This window comes from Triplophysa rosa, linkage group LG14 (assembly GCF_024868665.1).
Source record: "Triplophysa rosa linkage group LG14, Trosa_1v2, whole genome shotgun sequence".
NCBI lineage: Eukaryota > Metazoa > Chordata > Actinopteri > Cypriniformes > Nemacheilidae > Triplophysa > Triplophysa rosa.
Window position 1 is genome coordinate 9,783,420 of NC_079903.1, and position 13,433 is coordinate 9,796,852.

The 13,433-nt window shown below is 40.0% G+C and overlaps 2 protein-coding genes across 5 annotated transcripts in view; one reads left to right on the forward strand and one right to left on the reverse strand.

The window, feature by feature from the left end:
• dpf1 (double PHD fingers 1) overlaps positions 1-3,720 on the reverse strand; it is a 49,762-nt gene extending 46,042 nt beyond the window's left edge. Inside the window, exons 1-2 of one of the 3 annotated variants that reach the window (XM_057351454.1) lie at positions 3,599-3,614; positions 1,728-1,760 (exon numbers count right to left, since the gene is read on the reverse strand). In XM_057351454.1, the coding sequence (XP_057207437.1) occupies positions 1,728-1,744 (17 nt within the window). In that variant the 5' untranslated portion in view covers positions 1,745-1,760; positions 3,599-3,614. Of the gene's footprint in view, positions 1-1,699; positions 1,761-3,598 lie in introns of those variants that run through there. The other 2 variants (XM_057351453.1, XM_057351455.1) reach the window with 2 other exon arrangements.
• Positions 3,721-4,932: 1,212 nt separating this feature from the next.
• Positions 4,933-13,060, forward strand: si:ch211-11n16.2 (zinc finger FYVE domain-containing protein 1). Of its 2 annotated transcripts, none has more exons than XM_057351827.1 (11): positions 4,933-5,160; positions 6,306-6,828; positions 8,046-8,263; positions 8,357-8,463; positions 9,368-9,476; positions 9,830-9,927; positions 10,013-10,130; positions 10,212-10,382; positions 10,720-10,909; positions 11,045-11,143; positions 11,341-13,060. In XM_057351827.1, the coding sequence occupies exons 1-11, from the start codon at positions 5,044-5,046 to the stop codon at positions 11,571-11,573; spliced, it is 1,983 nt and encodes a 660-aa protein (XP_057207810.1). In that variant the 5' UTR covers positions 4,933-5,043; the 3' UTR covers positions 11,574-13,060. The 2 variants fall into 2 exon arrangements, with proteins under 2 accessions (XP_057207810.1, XP_057207811.1); XM_057351828.1 differs by having other exon boundaries at positions 4,934-5,160; positions 6,306-6,810.
• The last annotated feature ends 373 nt before the right edge of the window (positions 13,061-13,433 follow it).

A 13,433-nucleotide genomic window follows, 5' to 3' on the forward strand; every position in this document is an offset into this window, starting at 1 on the left:
GCGTGGAATGATGGGATCTGTTGTCTTCAACTCCACCGCTGATGGCCATCAATCAGACGGGAACGAGAAATCATGTTAGCAAATGCGGTAAAGTTTTATAAATGTTGCGAATAAGTGTGGTTCATAACTAAGTGACTGCTCGAAACAAGCTAGTGGCTTGCTAGACACTACTTCCGCATTTGTCCACGACACTGTTGTCATGCGGTTTCTATGTCAGTAAAGGCGGTAACAAAGGGTAACGCGGATATGATGCCTTTGACAGGCGACTGCACAGCCCGTGTCACTGTTTAGACTGGCGATTTTCTCACGATTTACAAGTAGTTGGAAACATTTGAGATATTGTAAGTACTCAGCTGAACAAAATATATAACACTAGCCTAGTGGTTTTTGGATATTTTATTGATAAAATTGTTACAAACTGCACCTTTAATGACATCGAGACTTGGGGGTGGAGCTCTTTCGTCCTGTTCTCTTTCATCTACACTGCCCTGAGTTTAGATTCTGGTCAAATATCCACTAAACACTACCCATATCTCTACTAGCAACCACATAGCAATATGCTTAAAATCACTCTGATTGTGTTCTGCAACCCCATAGCAACACCTTGGCAACCACCAATGCTTTAGCATCGTGACAACGCAATTCAGAATTCACCACCTAATACGTTTTTGATTTGGAAATCATGAAGTTCTATAACTTTGACACTCAAAGTTCTCATTCCAAACAACGTTCCTCAGATGTTCACACTAGCAAGACTGAATCACCAGGAATTAACACCCTCCCTCAGTCCGGCTCTCCAGCTCACTCCTCAGTCCACCATTTGATGATCTTCTCACAAGGTGTCTCGCGTCCCAAAGCCAGTGTTTTCTCAATCATTATAATGAACCAAGTTCAAGTCCAACAGCACATCCGCACGCAACAGTGCGATGACTGACAGTGAGTTAGGTAGCACTGGAGAAATAGGTCATAGAGCTAAAAATACCTATCTGTGTGTCTCTCTCTCTCCTCTTGAAGACAAAGAGAGAGTCTCTCTGGAAAAAAAGAGTGAGTGAGATGAAGAGAATAGCCCACACTAGTCTCAGAAGATAAAAAATGCCCTTACAGAATTGCGCCCGATTATGCAAACAAACATTGAAAGAGGGCCTGAGTGCAGAGAAGAATCGGGAAGAAAGTGACGGTCTCGGGCTTTGGTGCATCGTGTGCAAGCCAGCTTAAGGAGCGACAGTGTGAAGAATTATATAGAATTCGTTTTTCTCAGATCAGTGAGGCAAAGCGGAATAACTATCCGAGAGGTCCGCATAGCGCATGCCGCGAAATGACAGGGAGAGACAGGGCAACATCACTTCAGGAGACAGAAAGAGATAGTGGAAGATGGAAAAATTGAGATATTGAGTGAACTTGGGTAATATTAGAGGAATCAGTAGGAAATCAATCCAGATTCCCAATGAAATGGCGATGCCGTGCCAGTTAGCGGATAATCACCAATCAAGGATGGCATAATTTAATCACCATCTCTTAAAAATGAGTGATTTATAAAAGGCAGCAATGTAAATTAGATTGGCTCCCTAACTAATATCTCCTCATGGCTTCAGAAGTACTGCACTTTAACAGGGTTCTTTCAAGAGGGTCGTTGAAGAGCGTAACATCACATTCAGAAGCTGATTGCGGCTCGCTCCATTCATGATTCTAATGCAAATACCTTCATCGCAATAAGATGCAGATCTGACCTTGCCTGCAAACACATTCAAGTCCACTGCTCACTGAAATGCAATAAATAAAAAAGAAGCCAGTAAACAAAATCAGACATTTTAACGTGAAAATTAAAGCTATAGGAGTGACCAAATGACAATTCAGATATTTGCAATGGAAAAAGCATTGCTGGGTATTAGCTGATAATAATACTATGATACTTTAATTACAATATTCATTTACCGAGGTGTTTACATCGTACAAGTGTTTCCAAAAAACAAACAAATAAATATATAAATCAAAGCATGGTACTTTTATATTAGTGTTGTCACTATGTTACTATTATACCACAGCTATTAATGTAGATGGCTCATTGCTTTTTGCATTACGGTTTGAAATTATACCATTATGGTACAGATACGAGCACCCAAACGCAATAACATTCCATCAGTTTCAGTTTTTAGCAAAAGCAAAGTAATGTGGTCTTATCATGGTACAGTCATGGTCAGATGACAAAAGCATACATACAACATGATGCTAAATGAGTGACATATTCGTATACATTGACATCATGATACTTCAGGCTACTTCAAGGACCACCATGGTACATATGTCCAACTGCTACTTTTTGGCATCTTTTTTCAGTTATTGCCATAATGAAGTCCACTAGAATCTCTCTGCTTTACTCTAAGATCAGAATGAAAGTAGGCCTAATGTAGATTTTTCACATTGTTTTATGTGATATGACTTGATATAAGCTGTGGATGAGTTATTGTACACATACGAGCACGAAAATAAAGTCCGTTTCGGTAGTCTATGGGCACTGGTTTCATGAATGGCTAAATTCCACCACGCTTTGGGAAGGTCCATGCGAAGCCCGTACGCAGGACAGGTGCGCATGCATTTCTCGTTCAGCGTTTCACCAAATCTCACCCGTTTCTTTAGGAAGCACCTAGATTCGTACAAATCAATTGCTGCCCTAAGGTCCAGTAAGGTGGACAATCGGGGCAGTTACGGGGAGAAGCAACATGCTAGTTTAAAAGCGCGTTTGAAACCGACAATGGCAAACGTCTGCCCGACTGCGCGTCCCAGTCTGTAAACCAGACGAATGTAAAGCATTTCTCTGGCACTGAGCCCGTGTGGCGTTTGCGTGCCGCACGCCGAAAAATTGTGTCAGTCTGCACAAAGGAATCTAATGGAAACTTCACTGAATGTGCATTGATGCTACGGTGCAGACGACGTATTACATTTAACGGCATGGCACCGAGAATGCCACGTTTAAAGCTATAGCAAAGAAATAACACGTATCGTTTTTTATTAAGGACGTGTACTTTGTAAAATCGAATGCATGCATGTGCAATGTAACTGTTAACCGTGACATTTAAAATACGTTTATGTGACTCGTTCAAACATTTCGCCATCCTGGCAGTTTGAGCGCGTGAGCTAGAGAGCCGATGTTAAACCGGTTACAGTCAGCATAGCAAATATTTTCAGGTTGACGGAATTTAAAGCACACAGGTGCAAAACCAAAAATGTTAAAGTGTCATTTTTATCTCCGGAGACGCTGTGACCGGTGAACTCTGCGTTTTAAATAGCAACAACTCTTAAGTTCACTGTGATCAATATTGACCAGGGACGCCGGGTCACGTCAAGCCTTTCAACATTCCTCCATATAACTGTGCATATCCAGAAATAATAGCCGACACTCTGCACTTTAAAACATGCCATGTTTCTCCAGATGACAAAATGTCGCCGCATGCATGATGATTTATTGCAGTTCAACGTGCATTCGCAGTTTAAACCTCGCCGGCAATTTATACTTTAAAGATGTTTGTAATTGAAACGAAGGCTGGATGTTGCATGACATGCATTGTAATAGGCATTAAAATATACATAAATGTCTACTTACGATTTCAGAGGATTTTGGACCACTGTGGCCATTTTGATATAGAATGATACAATGTAAGACTGCAGATCCCCGGTATTGTACATGTAATATACCAGCAATTTCAATTTCATTCATTCTCTGGGGCTGCGGCTGCAGGATCCAACCAATGGGAGCGAGACGGCCTGGTAGCAAGTGAAGGGAAATGTAGTTTTTATTTTCGCACAGGCTTCGAGGGTCGGCTGTGCCGTACTGCAACGACCATAATGCATTGCGGTTAACTGTATACAAGTCCCGCCTAGATTTTGTGTGGGTAAGCCAAAACATCTACTGTAAATTGAAGGTTGGATTACTGGACTGTCAGTCTGTCAGTATATGCGCTCTCATGTTGGCATCTTCTTTGACTTGTAGAGCAATGAAACTAATTTATTTAAAAATATTTAAAGAAATGTAAAGTTTACGTCTATTGTTCTTACAATGCATGTCTTAAATATTAGAGACCACTGAGCAAATGTAAATCATGCTCATAAAAGTGGCTTATGTTATGCATGTGTGACAAAAACATAAATAAATTAAATTAAATATGTGTGGTGTTGTTAAATTCCTATAGCACCACCTGGAGTACACGTCTGGGGTACAGTAGCATGAGATCTCTCCATGACCATACTGTTTTAAGTACCTTGACTGAGAAAGACTTTTATTTGATAGCTTTCATAGTTAGAAAATTCTGTCCTGAAAAGATGATAATACAGAAGTAAAGGGCATAATAACAGGTGCATGGAGTACATTAACATCAGCACTCATTGATCAACTATTGTGACAACAGGCCAGACTGACCTCTAAAGTAAAGGGAAGCGACTACAAAGAGCTCTCCAGTCCAGTTAACTGCAATGGCGCCACTTTGAAGGCATTCTGTGACATGTGATATTTATAGATCCCTGCTAACAAATATTTAATGAACCTTACCAAGCTCTATGGAATGTCTCTGAACAGAGCATGTCCTGTTGATTCATATGGCATTTCCACGGTAGGGACAATGTGTGCCTTTTTAAAAGTGTCTACATTTATCTATCCTTCAAACAGCATGATATTCCACCAAACTAATTTGCATCATGTAAACAGCACACTTATTGTGGAGCATTTCTTACTTATAATATGAAATTACTTACAAGATTATTCTTTTTTTTAAATAAAAGTAAGATGATAGATTATTTTGATGAAAAACTGGCTTTTATTGACTTGATTGCTACAATATTAAACCCAATAAAAACGTGTTTGATGACAGTTCGTCGGAATTGCCACTAGAGGACATAAGAACGGGCTTAATAATAAACAATGAAGGGCGACAATTAGAGCAGCAACAGCGCCCTCCGCAGGTCACACAGAAACCCAACAGCGCCAGCGCAGCAGTCCTGGGACACTTCTAACCCAGCTTTATACATAGTTGTGATGTTTTTAAATATTTCACAATGTCCGAAATGCTGCTGAAAGAGCTGGAGGAAATTTCTCTCGGCCCTGTTAAGATGGAAGAGGAGACGGAAAGCGGACGCAGTTTTCTCCTGGTGGACGAAAACGAAAGCTTGCAGGTTTGTTTTTGTTAGCTTCTGTGTTAGCCAGCGAGCTATTACTGAAACACCACATGCGGTTTCTTTGTTTTCCAGCACTTTGACAGCTTGTTTTGTAGAAATGCGTACTTGTCTATAAATATGTTTGTAAATGATTAGTGATCTAATGCGTGGTAATAAGTATTATTCTTGCAAACTCACCATTAAGTACTGCCGAATCAAAATCGAAACTTTTTAATATCTGTTGAAATCAAGCACAATACTGAACTCTGATCTCCGATTAACTTTACTGAGCACTGATTAGTCTTGTTAACTTTATTGTGACGGTGCTTATTTATATTTATTGATTGGGTATCAAGAGCCACGTGGTACAGCTGATGACGATGATGTCAACACATTATGGCCTAGTCTGATTCATAAACTTTATTCTAAATGATTTTAAATCTCATCTTCCTGTGTGATTGTGATATTTTAGGGATGATTAAAATTGCACTTAGAAAAACGTCGGATAATACCACGTTGTGATAGTGATAGTGTTTGCAGAGCAGTTATCCTTGTGCAACACAAATGTGGAAAACCAAAACCAATGTTTATGATCCTAATTGTAGATACATGCTTTTTGCCGTTTTCTAAGCCTGCTGGCTTGATAAACTCATCACTGATGTTTTGCATTCTTTACAGTATTTAGCCTGAGACAATAACAACAAATCTATCATTCCAAGAGATGCTCTCTTTAGAGATGTTACAGGAATGTTGATAATCTAGAATATAGAAGATATGTTTAGATTCTGGGATGACTCATATTGATGACATCATGTGTTTATATAATGACTTTGGGTGGGGCACAATATAGCTTGTTATAAATATTTGCATTTGCAAACAAAAAGTATTGTAGTAAGTTAGTAACCAAATATTACTGAATGGGATTTTATACTGTTTATTCTGTGCAAGAAGACAGAAGGATTAGGAAACATCTTGGACAGGTGGCCCATCCCGTTTTTTGCCCAACTGTGTACAGTTTTTAGTTGCTTTTAATAGAACTTTTGATAGAAAAGTAGCATATTTAAAGTTTTATTTATATATTTAAATTTCTACATTAATAAATAAACATTTGAATGATTTGATATATATGATTATAGTCTGACAGAGCTCTTTCTCTCACTCAGGTGAAGGACGAAGCCCGATTTTTGCAGCGGTTGGGCTGCAGCGCTGCTCAAGGAGTCAAAGTTCTCTCCATCTTCGGCAACACGGGCGACGGCAAGTCCCACACCCTCAATCACGTTCTGTTTGACGGCGAGGAAGTGTTCGCTACGTCTCCTTCCCCGGCCTCCTGCACTGTGGGCGTGTGGGCCGCTTACGATCCCAACCTGAAATTGATAGTGCTGGATACGGAAGGCCTGCTGGGTGCCTCCAGTCAACAGAACCGCCGGATGCGTCTACTGCTGAAGGTTCTGGCCGTGTCAGACGTGGCCTTATATCGCACACGGGCCGAGAGGTTGCACAACGACATGTTTCAGTTTCTGGGCAGCGCGTCGGCCGCTTACCTGAAGCACTTTACCCCTGAGCTCCGGGCACTTTCTAACCGGTGTGGGCTGGACGTGCCTCTGTCCAGTCTGGGGCCTGCTGTTATAGTTTTTCAGGAGACCTCTCGGACGCAGCTGTTGGGTCAGGGTGAGTCGGCACTGAACGGTAATGAGGCTTACATTCATTAGGATGTTCATTAGGTCAAAGACTGGTGTTTTTCTTTTTTGATACATGGTTGTCAAAGGTTGTTTTTGACTAGTCTAAGGCAGAAGATTTATTTCTTAAATGTAGGTCTGCTCACCCTCGTGTGGTCATTATATACAGCCAGGGGGTCTTTGAAAAAATCTTGAATTTTAGACTGGTAAGGAATCTCGCAGGTACATTTGCTCATGCAGTGGCTGAATACCTTGCTGTGCTGTTTCATGGTTCCTGTTTTTATTTCTCTTTGCTGTGTGATGAGAATTTCAATTGTTTTCCGTGTCTGTTTGAACAATCAGTTCTTTTATTTTTTTCTGTTCATATGATAAACAGACAACCTTAAATCAAATTACATTCAGCAGATGTGATTAAAGTGTCAGTGGTCTAAAAACAAGAATTACACAAATATTTAGAGTTCTTAAATGGACAGTTCACCCAAAAATGAAAATTCTGTCATCATTTACTCAGCCTCAAGTTGGTTCAAACCTGCATACATTTTATTTTTCCACTGAACACAAAAGAAGATATTTGGAATACATTTTTTCACCGAACAGTTCTGGGGCACCATTGACTTCCATAGTAGGAAATGAAATTACTATGGTAGTTAATGGTGCCCCAGAACGGTTTGGTTTCCTACATCGTTCTAGATATCTTCTTTTGTGTTTAACAGAACAAAGAAATTTAGGGTGAGTAAATGATGACAGAATTTTCATTTTTGGGTGAACTGTCCCTTTAACTCATAACACCCCATTACTATATAATACATAATATAATATAGCCTACAGTTATAAAATATAGTTAGTTACAGGTCTTTCTTATGTCTTTTGTCCAGAAGTTCAAAAACTAAACCATTATGGTATTTTAATGGTTAAGAAACCCACAGTTTGCTTTTTTAATCCCAAGACGGGTGACGCAGGTGCACAGTGTTACCAAGAATATGATCTCGCTCAACTACTGTCATGCCCTTAAGCAAAGATCTTATTCCCATGTGAATCATCTGACCTTGATACTGTAAACAATCATAGATCAAAAGCACCTGCTAACTAACACGTGACACGCCGCATTTACACATGTTTTATCTTTTGTAACGAGAACGTTATTGTCTAAATGGCTGAAGAGATAACATCTGATGTAATGTGTTTCTCAGTGGAGAGATAAATCAGATTTTTTTTCTCCAATAACAGATGGCTCTGTCCCGGGGCAAGCAGACACACTCCTTCAAAAGCGTTTTCACGATCTGGGCCAGAGCACAGATGCCTTCAGCTCAGTTCAGTATGTGGGGACTCAGACCATCACGCCCCCTACAGACTACACACAGTTACTGCACATAGTCAATCAGCAGGTGAAAAACACGGCCACACGAGCCCCGCGACAGCCTGCTATTGTGTTCAGTGCGCTGCAGGTAAATACTTCACAAAAATGAAAATCTCTCATAGTTGTTACCCCCGAAAGAACTTCATCTAAATCTGAGCTTTACTTCTGTGTCCTCTCTCAGGCTTTGAGCAACAGGTTCTGTGGTGAGATCTCGGATGATAAAATCAACATATGCTCCTTCTTTCCTGATGAATATTTCACTTGCCCGTCAACGTGTCTCAGCTGCAGGTAAGTTCACGCTGTGCTTAGAGTCGATGGAATGAATGCGTTGAATGATTGCTGAATAATGAGTCACAGGAGTCACCACATCAGGCTTTATTATCATCACATACACACTGAGCCGCTTCATAATTTGATGATTCACAGATGAGTCACAAAGAAACACCAGAAGTTTTACACGCACTTGGATGAAATTCGATTTCGAGTTGTTTGTTTCTGTTTAAAGCTGGAGTGTGTCATCTTTTATTTTAAGATGCTTTATGTTCTTGCTTATTGTAGAGAGTAACATAAACAGTCTAATTGTAGGTTTATTCAACTGCGGATTTAAAGGGACAGTTCACCACAAAATTATAGTTTCGTCATCATTTCCTCACCCTCGAGTTGTTCAAAATCTGTATACATTTCTTTGTTCTGATGAACACAGAGATATTTGGAAGAATGTTTGTAATCAAACCGTTCTTGGCCACCATTGACTAACATCGTAGGAAAAATGACAATAATAGTCAAAAGTGCCCCAGAACTGTTCACTTTCCTACATTTTTCAAAATATCTTCTTTTGTGTTCAACAGATCAAAGAAATGTATAAATGTTTCCTTATATGGTAGTCAATGGGCTCCAAGAACTGTTTGGTTACAAGCATTCTTACAAATATCGTTCTCTGTGTTCATCAGAACAAAGACATTTTTACAGATTTGAAACAACTTGAGGGTGTGTAAATGAAGCCAGAATTTTCATTTTTGGGTTAACTGTTTCTTTAAGCCAGTGTTTTTTACCATCATTGGCAGATGGATGAAACATGTAGCAATACCAGTGGCATGGAAATGACACACTCTATTACAGTACAGTTGAAGAATGCTCGTAGATGTACATTTGCAAAATCACAGCTAAACTTTTCAAAATCCACTCGCTTCAGTGTGCGGTGTAAGAATGGCATGAACCACCAGAAAGACGGCATGCCTCACATGGCTGATGGACTGTGCCAGTATGGCCACCAATACAACAATAAAGTTCTCATCTGCAAGGTAACAACTTCCAACCACCATTCCTTTATTTGTTAGTAAGTATTGCTTGTTTACTCCATTGCACTGTTGTTAGTACGTGACCTGGTGAAATTGAAATTAAAGTGATAGTTCACCCAAAAAAATCTAAATTCTGTCATTATTTACTCACCCTCATGTCATTTCAACCCTGTTTGACTTTCTTTCTTCCGCATAACACAAAAGAAGATATTTAGAAGAATGTTGTTAACTGGCCCCCAATGGGTGCCGGCACTGTTTGGTTACCAACTTTCTTCAAAATATCTTCTTTTGTGTTCGGCAAAGGAAAGTCACACAGGTTTGAAATGAAAAGCTCCTTCATTGTGTTCCCCATACAGCGGTGCTATGAGGGTGGAAGGGAAGTGATTGTTGTGCCCAAAACATCAGCCTCTTCAGAAAACCAATGGATTGGTCTGGCCAAGTATGCATGGTCTGGGTAAGCATCATGTTTTATGTTTGTATTAATCTGGATTTTATAGCTGGTACTCCTCTGTATGTTTCATGCCTATCGTTTTCTGCAGTTATGTTTTAGAGTGTGCCAACTGTGGCATCATCTACCGCAGCAGACAGTACTGGATGGGCAACCAGGACCCAGAGAGCGGCGTGGTGCGGCCGGAGGTCAAGCACGTGTGGCAGGGGGTGAGTCATTGCTCCTCTTCATTGGGTTTAAAAGTGATCGCTCCGATGATGCTTACCGTTGCTCGTGTTTTTCGTTTCTAGACTGACACCTTCCAGACGGACCATCAGAATGCTGCTCAGCGGGTTTTGGATGGCATGAATTATATCATCCAGTCAGTGTCTGAATACAGTTCAGGCCCCACTAAAGCTGTGACTGCCTGGCTTACAGATCAAGTGGCTCCTCCATATTGGAAACCCAATGCTGAAATCATTGTGAGTTCATTTTTTATAGCTATAATAAGAGAATTTAGATAGATCCAAAGAAGCGACAACATCTTAGTTCTGTGTCAGCCACCGTAGTGCTTCGAAAGGGAGGGGTGGAGTGAGCTGTTAGTTGCAATTCTCAACCTCACCACTAGATGCCGCTAAAATCTCCACATTGCACCTTTAACCAACAATGATGAATAAATGGTGATTTCGTTCATTGTTAGTTCATGTTAGCTAATGCATTTACTAATGTTAATAAATACAACCTCATTGTAAAGTTTTGCAAAAATAAATGATATAATCCAAATGTTTTAGGCACTTTGTCTTTGTCTGTCATCATCAGAAATGTAACGGCTGTAATAGAAAGTTTGAAGAAGCGGAGAGGAAACATCACTGTCGAGCGTGTGGCGAGGGTTTCTGTCAGGCCTGCTCAACACACAGCATGCCCGTGCCTGAGAGGGGTTGGGGCGGGACCCCCGTCAGAGTGTGTGATGCCTGTTACCAGCAGGGAGGAGCTCCACATGCTGGACAGGGTGAGAAATGTTATGAGAGGCCAGTAAGCTTGTAATTATTATGTGTTATGTATTATTTTTTCCGAGTTCTTAAAGCTCCTAATAAGGGATGTTAACTTTTGCTGAGCTGAGACAATACTTCCTCTCGTCCTGTAGTGGCACAGATGGAACCTCGAGCCCTCGTCGCCCGCAGAGTCACCGAAGTAGCTCAATCCACCTTTGATATGGTCTCTACCGCAGTAGATTACCCCCTCTGTGAGTATTACTGTACCAAGTGAAGATTGAACGCTGAAATATATATATGATATTCTCACACATGATCATGTTCACGTTTATATAAAATGAGTTTGCTGTTAAAAACACTAGCTGCTCAAAATATGCATTACTGTAGTTAGTCCCATCTACACCAGAGTCATGCTAGTTTTAACCTCGCTCTTTCCTCTCCACCACAGGTTTGGTGAAAGGAGTCGCGAGGCCAGAATATTGGATCCCGGATCGTGAGATCAGTCAGTGCCACTGTTGCACTAAGACCTTCACCCCCAGCATGTCAAAGCACCACTGCAGGGCATGCGGTCAGGGAGTGTGCAGCAAGTGCTCCACTAATACCAGGCCCGTGCCCTCTCGCGGCTGGGACCACCCGGTGCGGGTGTGCGACAGCTGTGCGGACCGAAGAGATTCCCTTTGATTTCTCCATGCTCTGCAGACCCCGCCGTGCCTGTGCAGCACCGATCAGCCCTTTATTTACAGTTCTGTCCTCGTACAGCTGCTGCTTGGTGTTCAGAACCGGTTCGTAGGAAACACTCTGGAGGCTTAAGTTGAATATGAAACTAATGCAGTGGTGTAGACAAACTCTCCGGAAATGGCGAAAGATGAGGAATTAGATTTTTTAATAGCAAACATGACAACGAAGAATCTAGTTTTAACTTGTGTTGGTTAGTGCTGGCACTGAGATTACTGTATGTGTATGTAGAACGTTAAAATTTCTATTCCCTAAGATTACATTTATCCTCCGTAAACAATACAATATAAGTCAGAGAATTATAGAGTAAATATTGAATCACAAGGACAACTAGAAATAAAATTTCTGTCATATATTTACTTATATTGTCCCCAGCAAGATGAGATTCGAGAGCTGCAGCATCTAGAAAATATTTTTATGTTGTTATTGTATAGCTTTATAAAATTTGAAATATAGCACAGGATGATGTTGTACCCTTTTGCTTTTAGACCCCGCACAGTATGTCGCCATTCATAAGAGTATGCAAATAACCACATAATAGTTGTAAATGGTGACAGAATTCATCATTTTTGGGGGAACTAACCATTAAGCATATCTACTACGTTGCAATTTATCATAGTAAGATAATTTGGTACTTTTACTTTATTATAGATAAATAAATAATAAAGCCTTTGAATATGAGACAACAAAGTTGCTTTTCATTAATGAAGTTTTATACTTCATTTCAGGAACAGGAATATGTGTAGTGATTATTATTATTTAATGTAGTTGCAGTGATTTATACATTTAGAATTCACATTCCAGTTGATTTACAGTTTATCCTGTGAGCTCATATCTCAATAGTACTTCAATACTGAGGACTTTTTCATTTCTTGAATTGATGACTGCACTTTATCTAATCTGCTGTGTTGTGGTCAGTTGTTTTTCTTTAGTTGAGAGCCATATAATTACAGAACGATGCAACTGTACATGTAATGTTGTGTATAAATGTGCCTGAGAGATCTCAACCACTATCTAACATGTTAACTTGTAGCGTCGCATTATTTCTGGACATGGGTATGTGGATGTTTAATGTAGCCTCAACACACTCAAATCTAAATGCTGATGACTCTAGTCATCACAACAGGAATATTCTGTGATTTCTTAACATGTATATCCACCTCATGTTTATGCTCATATAATGGCTTTCATAAGGCACTTTATTCATTTTTTCATGTTTGATTTGGATTGAGTGAATCCTATTTTTTTTTACAATTCTACTCCTACTTTGTACTTTTTAATCTGAATTACACCGTTTTAGTCTTCTGTGAAGGGATTTAACCAAAGCAATGGTTTTAATTGCATTAACTGAATCTGCATTTGACAATCCTTGTAATCTTGTTTTGAACGGCCAATACAGTTTCTTCGGCTTTTCAGAACATTAAAACTTTTAAAAACAACCCACCATTTTGTTTGATACATTTTGTATGAAACGTTTGAAGATTTTATAGATGGAAAATAACAGGCAATAAGTGAAGGTATCAGAGGTCATCTGGAGGTAGTGTTCCAGATATCCTGCTCAGGAGCCTTAAATAGATGAAACAGACTCAAAATCTGATTTAAATCATGAGGGTTGTACTCACATTTCCTCCATTTATAACATTACAGTCTGGCAAGCGGCCTACAGTAACTCATCACATCTACAGGAAACTGTGGGCTGTATTGATTGTACAGCTGTAATTGTCAGCAGTGCTGTGATAATGATAAAACATCACCGAAATTATGAAAAATTGGGCTGATATAACAGTCAGAGTTAGCATACAAACG